The sequence below is a fragment of the Anabrus simplex genome, chromosome 1 (genome assembly GCF_040414725.1).
Source record: "Anabrus simplex isolate iqAnaSimp1 chromosome 1, ASM4041472v1, whole genome shotgun sequence".
In the NCBI taxonomy this organism is placed as follows: Eukaryota; Metazoa; Arthropoda; class Insecta; order Orthoptera; family Tettigoniidae; genus Anabrus; species Anabrus simplex.
Window position 1 is genome coordinate 702,316,103 of NC_090265.1, and position 13,581 is coordinate 702,329,683.

General features: G+C 40.7%; 1 protein-coding gene across 7 annotated transcripts in view; it reads right to left on the bottom strand.

Moving 5' to 3' along the window:
* LOC136857361 (uncharacterized) overlaps nucleotides 1-13,581 on the bottom strand; it is a 169,166-nt gene that overhangs the window by 12,196 nt on the left and 143,389 nt on the right. For all 7 annotated transcript variants that reach the window (XM_067135977.2, XM_067135976.2, XM_067135981.2 and 4 more), the window contains one exon: nucleotides 5,647-5,967. In XM_067135977.2, the coding sequence (XP_066992078.2) occupies nucleotides 5,647-5,967 (321 nt within the window). The remainder of the gene's footprint in view (nucleotides 1-5,646; nucleotides 5,968-13,581) is intronic.

Sequence of the window (13,581 nt, forward strand, 5' to 3'; positions counted from 1 at the left end):
CCAATCACCAATACCATTCTGATGTTCACTCGCAGTTTCATTCTAATAATAGATTATTTGACCTTGTTGTCCACAGTCTTTTCTTAGATTTCTCTGGTGACGTGTGGCACGGATGATGAGTGAAGGAAACCTCTTCTAGTTTTCAGTCGAGATCTCAATGCTTCGTAACTGAGTAGAGGATGCTGTTGGTTATCATCAGCCTTTTTCCTTTCAATATTTGCAGCTACTTCCCAACATATATTGGGAGGCACTATACGTGCCAAGCAGAACAGTTTATCTATAGGAGTTTGTCATAGACATCCAGTGATAAGTCTGGCAGTTTCATTCAGGGCCTGTACTACAACTGTCAGATAAACAGCCAGATAGGTAAGCTGCAGTTTTGCAAAATAGAAGTTAAATATTTTCTTGCATACTACCAATGGTTTTTAATGACTCTCTTGTTCTGCAGAAGATAGAGTAACATTTTTATTGCATTGGTAACAAGTTTGCTGAAAATATAGTGAAATTTAGCGCAGTGGTATACATGTTCCCTGCTATTTTAGTTTGTTTAGCGCTATTCCTTTTGAAATTTTATTACTAGAGTAAGCTATAATGTGAAATTTCAGGTCAAAAATAGAATTAGGACTGAAATCTACAGATAAGAAGAAATGTTAAAATTAATGAACTATGTAATGAAACTCAGAAATTGTTGCAGAAAATAAAAAGACTGAAAATGTAACCTGAATGCAAAGGTTAAGATTCAGGTTATGTATCTTATCAAATAATTCCTACCACACAATATAATTTTGTTTTTTGTCTAATACTATTTACAAGGATGCACGTTACGGCGAAAGGAAAGTTTATGTTTGTAATTAATGCCACTCTATGCGGCATAGGATCATTAATTTTAATTATTAATGTATTGTTGCTAATTTAATAAGCAAGTAGGTTTTTTTTTTTCCAAGACAATGTTACAATAGTAACGGGCAAGCATTTATCTCACATAGGTGTATATACTTAGTAGCAAGTTGATACTAAGTCAAAGAAATATAACCTTAATGTCCTTATTCGACGGACGAATCACCATGAACAACATCGTATACCTTTACTCCAAACGTGCATCGCGGATAGATCTGGAATAGAACCCAAGCTTTTGACACGCACTCTAATGATTAGGAATGTGTACTATCACCTTTAGTACCCTACCGACTAAAATTTAGAAGGTAAGAAAATGTTTAACCATTGGGATCTGAACCCATAAATAACTGCGTGGCAGCATCAAAAGACGATGCCGTAACAACTACGGCTACCTAGGAAGCTTGCTGTTGAATTGCTTGCGTGCAACTCATTGCTAGCTTGGGAAATCTTTAAAAACTCTGTGATAGCTGGACAGGAAGCATGATATATTTTATAAGTATATACACAGACTAGCATGTAACCGTGGCTTTGCTTGCATTTATTAATTCAACCCTTAGATGTTTCTAAACTATTCATTTGAAAGTAAATTAAAACATTATATTTATCAACTCACATGTTCTGATGTAAACTGCATTTTAATTTTATTATACTGTTACTTTCAATGCTTAAGATACCGGGTTGATGGATGGTACAAATAATATTAAAACCATGTAAAAGACCATGTTATATAATATAAAAAATATTGTTTCCTTACAGATCTTCCGAATAAAGTATATTAACGTCCTTCCATTTGGAGGTAAGATGTATACTGTATTGTGTTTGCCTTTCGAACTCTTGAACGATCCACGTACAGTTGACAATGGCAAAAGCACCGTTTTCGAAGATGGAGTCCTACAACTTTAAGCAATTGTCCTATGTCAAAATTTCTGACCTCTGTGTGTCGTAGATTTGACTGGGCTTCGCACACATACACACAAACACTTCCCAATATTATGTGCTGGTGGCTCCTCGTGTCGCGGACCAAAAATGGCTTCCCACTCAATGGACTTACAGTCCGAGGAATACTACTTCGCCCGCGGCATGCTCAGTCATGATGGTGGCTTCAATAATATTCGTCATCAGTTTCAGGGCTGTGTTCATTGCAGAGGGAAGGATTCATATTCCTGAGAAGGATAATCTGTGCCACAATCGTCCACCCCAAGATGTTACAAATCATTATTCTCGTCACTATTCCGTAATGAAGAATAGCTAATCACAAAGTTGATACAAGGAGTAATTTTTAATACCACCTATTCAATACAATTTATTCCACTATTGTGTGGTTCGAGGGTGCTCCAGGTGACTCGAAATTGTTCAAAATCTGTGTCTTGTAGCTAACAGCCTCATCTGTATGACATGTCGTGTCGATAAGACTTTTCAATTTACAGAAAACCGGACAATTCTTGTGAGCGTTGCTTGTTGATGACGTTGACAGCTTCATGTCTTGGTGCAAGAATTGCTCTTAGACACAGCCATGCGTCTTAGGTGAAAAGCTGTGCCCACCTATGACAAACATTTTAGATCTTTGTTTGCCGTGGATTTGGCTGGACATCGCACACATGAAGACAGACAGACAGACAGACAGACAGACAGACAGACAGACAGACAGACAGACAGACAGACAGACAGACAGACAGACAGACAGACAGACAGACAGACAGACAGACAGACAGACAGACAGACAGACACACACACACTTCCTTTTATTATTATAGATTACATTATAACATCTTATTTTTTGTATAGCACCATGCAGATGAAGATTCATCTTGATGTGTAGCCATCGTGATTCTTACAGTAGCGTCCCCAGTAGGAGCAAAGTCCCAGATAAGAGCGTTAACTGCCTCTCCAACTTTCACATAGCTAAACTCGAGAATATTCTCCCAGATTGCACAAACAAAAGTTGTAGTACGCGTTTTCAACCAAAGTTCCAGATAAATATGGAAACTGCCACACAAATTTAAACCGCACTTTTATCTGGCTGTTGTAGTACAGGCCCTCTTGTCTTGCATGGGCTGACTTATACCATCACCAGCAGAAAATCAAAGTGCCGTGGCAGTTGGGCAACCCCATTAAGTACGAAGGTGTTTGCAAATTATGTTACTTCAGGCTCATTCTTTTTACTTCGTGTTAAGGCAGTGCATACAGTATGTGAGTGACCTATCTATGGTAACCCCAAGTTATTTGGGTGTAAAACAATGTTGCAACTCTGCAGCCTTCCAGATAACTTGCAGTTTTCTACCACACCTCCCTATCTCAAGGGTAGAATGTGGAGGCTTGCATTCTTTTGTGGATTTGGCTGAAGAGAGTTCACAGTAAAGCACAGAGTTAAGGCTTCTACAGCTGTAGTAAGCAATTCTTCTACAGTTTCAAAAGTCTTTCTTTGTACTACAAGAGCAAGATCATCAACACACAAAAAACTTCTGCACATATTTGGTTCAGCTGATCAGTGTTACTAAGCTTCCTTGTGGTAGGCCAATCTTCTGATACTACCATACGTTTCATCTTCCTCGGCATTCAAAAATCAACCATTGACAAACTGTATATTTGTCAAGGTGGCAATTATCTTGGTACCAGGTGTATGCATAAGTTTTGCCAGTTTTTGTGGTAAAGGAAACACATAATTTTCAAGGGAAATTCATTTTTTTGTTTATTAAAAATATTGGCCATCGGCTTCTACACACTTCACCCATCTTTCAGGTAAGTCATGAATACCATGCCACAAAAACTGCTTGTCTTTTGCGGCAAATCATTCGTTGAGCCATTTTCCAACTTCCTCGAAATTGATGTAGTGCTGCTCTGTGAGCGCGTGCCCCATTGATGCAAAGAGGTGATAGTCGGATGACACCAGGTTGGGTTTTCACAGGTTTTGCTGTGTGAGACAGCACACTGTCGTGTAACAAAATCACTCCGCCATGTCTTCTGGCCCATTCAGGTCGTCTTTCGATCAATGCGTGATTTAAATTAATCATTTGTTGGCAACAGCATTGAGCTTGAGTTGGACCATCATCCAGTAACGCCTGCAATTGCAACTGCTCATGTTCACCATGTTTCTCCCAGCAAATGATGACTTTCCACAGCCTTTTTCTTTTGATTAAATAAGAAAAGCAATGTGTGCCGCAAATGTTCTTTTTCAGGCACAAATGTCGACATGACCACTGAACAATACAACACAGACGCTAGTGTTTGACAAACTCAACTTGTGTGTGTTGGTAGGTTAATGTCAGACGAACAAACCAACGCATCTGTCAAATTCATACGATGCGTACTGTTCGCTGGTGCCATCTCTTAGTGAAACTGGAAAAGACTTATGCATACACCTGGTAAAACCATAATCTCCAGTCAAGCTGTATACCTTATGGAGCAGTATGCAATGTTGAACAGTATCATAGGCTAACGAATGATCAATAAATTTAATTCCTGTAATCTCACCCCTTTCAAAACTATCCTCTATATACCGCGTTAGGTGAGTGTACAATTCCTTTGAGGTATAAAGCCTCCATGTTCCCGCATGGGCAAGCTATCAATCTTAGGAAATAACGATTTAGCAACATTTTTATAAAAAAATTTCAATATGTCTCTGTCGACACATGAAAATTAACACTTAGAACACTAGAACATACCTGTGGAAAAAACCACACTTGTTGATGATGATGATGCTTGTTGTTTAAAGGGGCATAACATCTAGGTAATCGGCCCCTAATAGTATGAAATGAGACGAAATGTAATTACAATTTAAGAGTCCAAAATCCTCCACTGACCAGAATTCAAAACGTGAGGACGCAATCAGTGGATCCAACCCGCAATGCCCCACATTCCCTGAAACTAACGTTAAACAATAGTATTACTGGCTAAGGGACTGCTTCTAAAGCCCAATACTGAATCGATGATGCTTGTAGTCTAAAGGGGTCCAAAATCCAGTCATCAGCCCCTCATAATGGTACTTATCACTAGGAAAGAAGAACCATGGTATTTGACAGGTTGCGGTACTAATCAAAAGTTGCATACACTCGCGGTATTCCACACACATTATGGTACTACTCACGGGTAATGTAATGCGCACACGTAACATAGAACCTATGGTATTTCTCACATTGCGGCGCAATTTACAGGCAAAGCAAACCTAAGGTGTTCATTATATAAGTGTACTAACCACAGGGACTCGTACTATCCCGTGGTGTTCCTCATACTGGGTACTAATCATAGGCAAGGCAGAATCATGGTGGATACTAATCACAGGTACTGTAAAAGCCGAAAGCACACACTGTCGCTACTAATCACAAACCTATTATGTACCTAACATAGTGGTACTACGCGCAAGTAAAAGCGACCCATGGTGTTCCCCGCATTGTGGTACTAATTACAAATTGTCTCATGGCTCTAATTCGATCATCCCTTGGTTGCCCCTTTTAGTCGCCTCTTACAACAGGCAGGGGATACCGTGGGTGTATTCTTCATCTGCATCCCCCACCCACAGGGGGTTTTGTGTTTGGTCCGTGAGAGCTATTTTATTTCACTCTAGTCTGCCGACAAGCCGGTTAGGACCCCACTATTCGCCACCTGGGATGCGCCATGTGGGAGTATCACCTCTCCCCCTGCTACGCCAGCATAGTAGATTCGAAACCACACTTGTTAGCAAACAATACTGCATAATATAAAGTGCATGCTACAGTTTACTGAACTACTGACAACAAAGAATGGAACACTTACCTTGGCAGCTTCATTGCTTGGTGTACCAATATTTCGATGAGGAACTTCGATCCTCTCCAACACAACAACTGGTTGTTTTCTCTTTAACTTTTCATGGTCAATCTCTGAAGTAGCTGTACTGGATGGAAAGTCTAGAGCAACATTTTCTTGGTTCAGCAAATTCTCACTTAATGTAAGTGACAAATCTATTCCCGTCAATTGACCAGCAAGAGGTAATCTTGGTTTTCCAGCATCTTTGCGTTTTCTTCTTACTGTCTTTTCACGTATTACATTATCAGCGTTCCTCCTATGTATTGTCTCAATGTGCTGCTTCAGCTTTTGCTATAAAAAAAGAAGACAGCAGTTAATATGACAATTTGAACTAAAAACATATGCAGGATAAATTACTCTGTTACTAATATAATATTCTGAATGATTCAAATTGTTCATTTAGTTATTCACTGTACAACTCCAAACACCACCGGCAATTTCACTTTTTTTTCTTTCCTTTTTACAATTTGTTTTAGATTGTACAGACACACATAGGTCTTATGGCAAAATGAAATGACGGGTGACTTTTAGTGCCGGGAGTGTCCGAGGACACGTTCAGTTCGCCAGGTGCAGGTCTCTTGATTTCAGTGATCTGCGCATCGTGATGAGGATGTAATGATGCTGAAAACGACACGTACACCCAGCCCCCATACCAGTGAAATTAACCAATGATTGTTAAAATTTCTGACCTTGCTGGGAATCAAACCCGGGACCCCTGTGACCAAAGACCAATCGCTGAGCATTTAGTCATGGAGCCGGACGGGTCTTATGGCGATGATGAGATAGGAAACGGCTAGGAGTGGGAAGGAAGTGGCCATGGCCTTAGGTACAACCCAGTATTTGACTGGTGTGAAAACGGGAAACCCCGAAAACCATCTCCAGGGCTGCTGACAGTGGGGTTTGAACCCACTATCTCCCAAATGCAAGCTCACAGCTGTGCAACCCTAAGTGCACGGCCTACGCACTTCAAATCACTTGGTGTTCTGTGATCACCCGTTGTAACAGATGATTCAGTGAAAGGTTCTCACTGTACCAAAAAACATTACACAAGTTAATATGGGAATTTTGGAGGGCCATTAAAAAGAAACCTGTCATTACAACAGTGTTCTCCATTTATGCTACAGACTCCTACTCTATGTAGTGTTTCTATTACTTGTAAGGTGTTTGAAATTAACAATTTTGTGACATGTTTGCATACGTTTAATAAAATTAGTAATTAAACATGTGATTTTTGCCCTGAATTTTGTCGTTAGAAATTCAAGGTGCAGTCTTATTCGGTGATGGGTGGTATTTGGGAGTATCTGGCAGTCTTCTGGAAACTGCTGTGATATTGTTATCTTCTTCTTCTTCTTCCTCCTCCTCCCAGCGTTTTCTCGCTGGTGCAGGGTCTGCTGTTCTAATCTTGGCTCTCCATTCTGCACAGTCTAGGGCATCGTGTGGTCTTAAGTCCAGAGTCTTCATATCAGCATTCACTGGGTCTTGCCAGCGTTCCTTTGGACATCCATGTGGTCATCGTCATTAATTTTAAAGTTGTGGATGAAACTGGCAACTGTTCCAGGTACAGCACACAGGGCGTGGCCAAACAATTCGAGACATTTTTCCCATGGTTTCTCAGTGATGGGTGCAATGCCCATTTGCTGACGGACAACCTTAGTTGTTATGATGCAGGAATGTGATGTCCATCACCAACAGAGCACACGCATTTCCATGGTGTGTAATTGGTGCTCTGTAGCTTTGTACCTAGCTTTCTTAGCCTCACGTTTGGCTATGACATCTTTCCCTGTTCTCTGGAGTCTTTTGTGAAACTCAGTTTCTATATGCCTTCTTTTTTTCATGTACCTTTTCTTGGACTTGGACCATCCATAACCACATCTGTTTGTCAATTTGGGAGCTCGGTTTTGTTGTACCCAAGGTTGCTGTGGCAGTGGCTGCTATAGTCACCACTAGCGTAGATGATGAGGTGGTTGATGCGCTTTTGGAAAAATGTGTTGCCAATAACAAAGTCTTTTGGCTCTGCAAAATCCAAAATTTGAGCTCCATCATCATTTAAAGATAAAAATTTCATTGTTCCGTATTGAAATTATTAACGTTAAAAATTAAATAACTGAAGTTCAACCAATTCAATACATAAAAGAAAGAAATGTAGTAATTACATTCTTATTTAAATGGGACCGGTTTTGACCCTAGTCCAGGTCATCATCAGCCGTAAAAACATGTAGTCGAAATCACACAATGTTTATGAATATTGGAGAAATGGGTCAGTTTCACACTCTGTCAGGCACAAAGTCACAACACTATCAAATAATATATGAAGATCATAAATAACTTGAAGTCGCAGACGAATAGATTTGAAGAAGTAAACCGCCAGTTCCCGGTGATCAGCGCGGCACATTCAAGGTCATGCGCTGCGGTCTCGAACGCCGAAGTAGAGTGGAGAATGTCTTGAAGGTCCAATATTTGTCTCGGTTGCGGGAAGTTAAGTACGTATATAAAAATATACAACGCAAATCAGTATAATTGAATGAGTACTTGTGCTCCTGCTAAGTTCTTGGAAAACAGTTGACTTGTACAAGTCAATACTGATTTGCGTCGTATATTTTTATATACGTACTTAACTTCCCGCAACCGAGACAAATATTGGACCTTCAAGACATTCTCCACTCTACTTCGGCGTTCGAGACCGCAGCGCATGACCTTGAATGTGCCGCGCTGATCACCGGGAACTGGCGGTTTACTTCTTCAAATCTATTCGTCTGCGACTTCAAGTTATTTATGATCTTCATATATTATTTGATAGTGTTGTGACTTTGTGCCTGACAGAGTGTGAAACTGACCCATTTCTCCAATATTCATAAACATTGTGTGATTTCGACTACATGTTTTTACGGCTGACGATGACCTGGACTAGGGTCGAAACCGGTCCCATTTAAATAAGAATGTAATTACTACATTTCTTTCTTTTATGTATTGAATTGGTTGAACTTCAATTATTTAATTTTTAACTCCATCATCATTTCAGATACTGTAGCCATTAGCACCATGGCAGCTATAACCATCCTTGGTATGACTAACATGCCTATTAAGATCACCACATAGAAGTAGAAACTCATCTTGAGGACATGCTTAAACAATGTCTTGTAGCTCCTGCCAAAACTGTTCCTTTTCTATGTCACCACAGCCAGAATGTGACATACATGCAGAGAAGACATGAATCATAAGTATGAATCTCATTGTGGTCCATATTGACAATTGATCACTATCAAAGGGTAGAAAAGACATGAAACTGAGAAGATTGAGTGTTGATTGTAATCGAAATACGGCGGTCTGAATAGCACTGAACTTCAGCAAGTCCACCTCACAGGCTGGCACAGATGATGATGGCAACACCATTCCTGTTGGATGTACCATGGTAGATCAGATTCCTGTCCTTTCGAACGTATTTATATGCAATGTCAACTTTCCATTCTTTCAGCATCACTGCTAGTTTGTGACTGCATCCATTAAGAGTCCCAATGTTGAGCATGGAGATGCGTAAATGTTGTTCATGTTGGGCTAGCTTTTTTAGCTGGTTCCGCGCTTGAACCAGTAACCCTTATCCATTGGCTGCGGTGGTCAGGCGAGATCAATGCACATCCCTTCTGTGCGAAGTCCTAGCATTATGTTATTACATGTTATAAATTTCACATTTTGGTCCATATTGAGCTTCAAAGTAACATTAAAATCTAATTTTTATTAGAAAATTGTCCCACCTTTTCAATACAATGTATTTTCTTTCCACATTAGAACCTTTACATTATTGTTGATTCTATTAATGGGACATGTTTCGCCCTTACTTTTTGGGCATCATCAGCCATGTTTCTTACCTCAAAATCATAAAAATATATTCAAGAACCTGTTTATATTAGTCTTGTAGTATTCTATATAAGGCTATATTATGAAAGTTGGTTAAAATATGCTTATTGCATTACATAGGTTTTCACATTTGACTAGATAATGATGGCCGGTGGGATTATACATATATAAAGAGTGACACTAAACCTAATATAAAAATTGGAATAACACTAAAACACTATCATTTAAAAAACTGTTGAAACAACTTTGGCATGTTTTTGCACTCAGTCTTATTGTCCACTGTTGTGTTGATTAATTTTGAAACATGTACTCTTGGAAGATATAATTTTAGTTCCCATTGAAAAATTCTATAGCAAAGTTATTATATTAGCTAAATGTCTAGTAGATTTTAATATCCTAGCATTATCCGACAAAAGCAAAGTAGACATGATTCACAGGTTATTTACCGCTGCTTGGCACTCGGCGTTAGCTGTTTTTACAGCTGGTTGCCAAACCAGCTAACCCTCCTTCTTTCCCATTCCGGACTTGGGACCGGACAATATACGCAATATACACAAATACTCTGCGCGTATTTTTGCTGTAATTTAGTGAAGAAAAACTTGGGTGTGCGCATTATTTTGTAGAATACTGGTACCCCTTCGCCTCACACAATGGATCCCATTATAGTGTTGTCCAACCTTGGTCCGTGTGGCGTTAGTAGCATGTTAGAAGTGAAATCTGAAGCCACGTATTGGTATGGCTGTAAGTTCTTGTAAATGCTCATTCAGGGCTAAAATTTAATCAAGTGGGTCGCCTGCCTAGTCTAAATAACTCGACCCCCCATAGGGGGCAACGGCTTCGGGTGGATGAGCCCCTTTGGGTGGGGTGGTGGTCCTCTCAGTGTAGGAAATGAAACTGGAACCCATCATCTGTGTCTTTGGCCCAATGGAAAAGCGAATGGAGGAACCTCTTTTTTGCGGTTTTCATCGGTCGTGGAAGCAGATGAGGTCATGCCAGACGGACTGGCTGTGAAGGCGCAACTGAAAGGTATTTAGAGTCTGCAGCAGTCCATTGTAGTCGTGGTAGTAGCATGTTGCATTTCATTTGTGCCGCAGGGTATAGTTCCGAGATCATAGTGTGTGGGTCACTTCCTTCCAAGCTGCGATCCACCTTAAACAAAATCCCGCCTGTGGCACTTTTTCCTGCTGTCACTCCCTTCAAATCAAGTCCAACAGCGATGGGATAAGGATGGTGGAGGCAGGTTTTTGGGTGAAACTGGAGCCTCTAATTCGGACCTGCACGTTGGCAGCAGATGTGTGATGGTCGTCTTTCTGAGACCCCATGACTACTCAGGAATTTGGTCCTGCATCTGTGTTTGGGCAGGCCTATTTAGGATCACCGCTCCCCACCCTGAATGGGGAAGGTGCTAGAAAATGTGGGCTAAACATCGGTAGTCACACTCTCAGCCGGTTGGGAGGTCGCACCCAGTGGGTCACCCCTTATGCGGTCGAAAAACGAAGATTACCAAAACTTTGATTATAGGAACCTGGAATATTCGAACTCTACTTGATTTGAAAGGCAATAACAAACCTGAGAGAAGAACAGCGCTTGTCACTCATGAACTTGGATGAATGAACATTGATATTGCTGCCTTAAGTGAAACCAGACTGTCCAGCAAAGGTAAACTTACAGAGTTCAGTTCAGGCTACACAATCTTCTGGAAGGGGAAAGTGAGGGAGAATACCGCATTCATGGTGTGGGATTCACTGTGAAGACCACATTGGTGAATGATCATCAGCTAGCTCCAACCGCAGTCAGCGAAAGAATTATGACTCTCCGAATCCCACTCCCTGGAGCCAAATCTATGACACTCATCTCTGCATATGCTTCCACCTTGGATGCTGACGTAGAAGCTAAAGACCAATTCTACAACCTGCTGAGCACTACCATCACCAAAGTACCACCAAGAAACAAACTCTTCCTCCTTGGCGATTTCAACACCAGAGTTGGTAAAGATCACCAATTTCGGGGCAATGTGATGGGAAAACATGGACTTGGCAACTGTAATGCCAATGGTCTACTGCTCCTTGATTTAAGTGCTGAACATGAACTCGTCATTACTAATACTCAGTTCCGCCTGCCTAATCGCTACACGACCCCTTGGATGCATCCTCGCTCAAAGCACTGGCACATCCTTGATTATATCATCACCAGGCAATGTGATAAAAAAGGATGTCCTTGTTACAAGGACCGCAAGAAACGTAGATGACTGCTGGACAGATCATAAGCTCCTTTTTTGCCGGTTGAGAATCTCAATCTGTCGCAAACCAAAAAGATCCATCCACAACCTGCCCAGAAAGAAATTTGATACTTCTGAACTTCAAATTGAATCCACTGCTACAGATGACAGAAATACAATCTCAAACAAACGGGCTAGTCATCCAGTCAGCAGTGATAGTACAAATCAGGAATGGGCCACGCTTCAGAAGATCATCAATGAGTCAGCTGAGGAAACAATTGGTTTTGTGAGGGAAAAAAAAAAGACAGGACTGGTTTGATGAAAATAATGAAGAAATTAAATGTCTGATCAATGCCAAATGGGAAGCCCACCTATCCTATCTTCAAGATCCGGCTTCCAATGTGAAGAAATCATATTTCTTGGAACTTAAAGAAAAATGTCAGGCACAAATTAGAGAAATTAAGATTAACCAGTGGCAACAAAAAGATGAAGAACTGCAAAGACTATCTGATGCTCATGACCTGCAAAACTTCTATGCTGGCATAAAGGAGATAGTATATGGTCCAATTCGATTTTCATCGAGGTCATTGAAGACTGCTGACAACTCCATCATTTTAACTGATAATGGAGAAATTTTACAGCATTGGAAGGAACCTTTCTCTTCACTTCCAAATCATGTCTCCAATGTTGCTGAGGACTTTCTTTGTAATGTCTCTCAGCAGCCCAACAACCATGGATGGCATTTCCACCTACACACAGAGACTTCACCAAAGCACTCAATCAACTAAAAGCAAGAAAGGCTCCTGGTCCTGATAACATCCCTCTGGAATTGATACAAAGTAGAGGTATACCCTTGAAGACTAGACTTTTCACACTCATCCTCTTGATTTGGGAAACTCGAGAAGTGCCTGACGACTTGAAGATTGCTACCATCAACACTATCTTCAAGAAATGAGATTGTAGTGTATGTGGGAACTACCGTGGTATATCGCTTTTGTCAACTGCATGTAAAATTCTCGCAAGAATTCTATTAAATCGGCTCTGAGTTATCTCAGAGAGGATTTTGCCTGAGTCTCAATGTGGTTTCCGAACCTCCAGTGGCACAACAGATATGATCTCCTGTGCTAGGCAACTCCAGGAAAAATTCAAAGAACAACAGCAGCCTCTGTATTTAGTTTTTGATTCAGTACCAAGATCTGCTATGTGGAAAGTATTGAGAAATTTTGGATGTCCTGTACGTTATGTGGAATTGGTTCAAGCTCTTTGTGATGGCATGTCTGGACAGGTTCTTCATGGTAACTCAGTATCAGATTCGTTCCCAATCACTCATGGATTGAAACAAGGCTGTGTGCTTGCTCCTACACTCTTTGCACTGTACATGGCTGCCATGCTGCATGAATCATCTGCAAACAACTTAGGCATGGAGATTAAATTTTGTTTTGATGGAGGCCTTTTCAATCTGGCAAGACTTCGCTCACAAAGACGTACTCTGGTTACCCTAGTGACAGAAGTACAGTATGCCAATGACACCGCATCTCCTGCTCTAACACCTGCAGAACTACAACAGTCAGTCAACTGCTTTAAAACTGCATGTGATCGCTTTGTTCTTGCCATTAATGTGAGGGAAAAAAAAAAAAAAAATGAAGGCACTTGCACAACCTGCCCCAGGATTAACACTTCCTGAACACTGGAACAGGTTGATCAATTTTCATATCTTGGAAGCATCTTGTCTAAACGGTGTACCTGTGAATAAGACGTTGATAAAAGAATTGGGGCTGCTCATGCAGCATTCGGACGGTTAATGCACAGAGTCTTCAAAAATAACGACCTAAAAC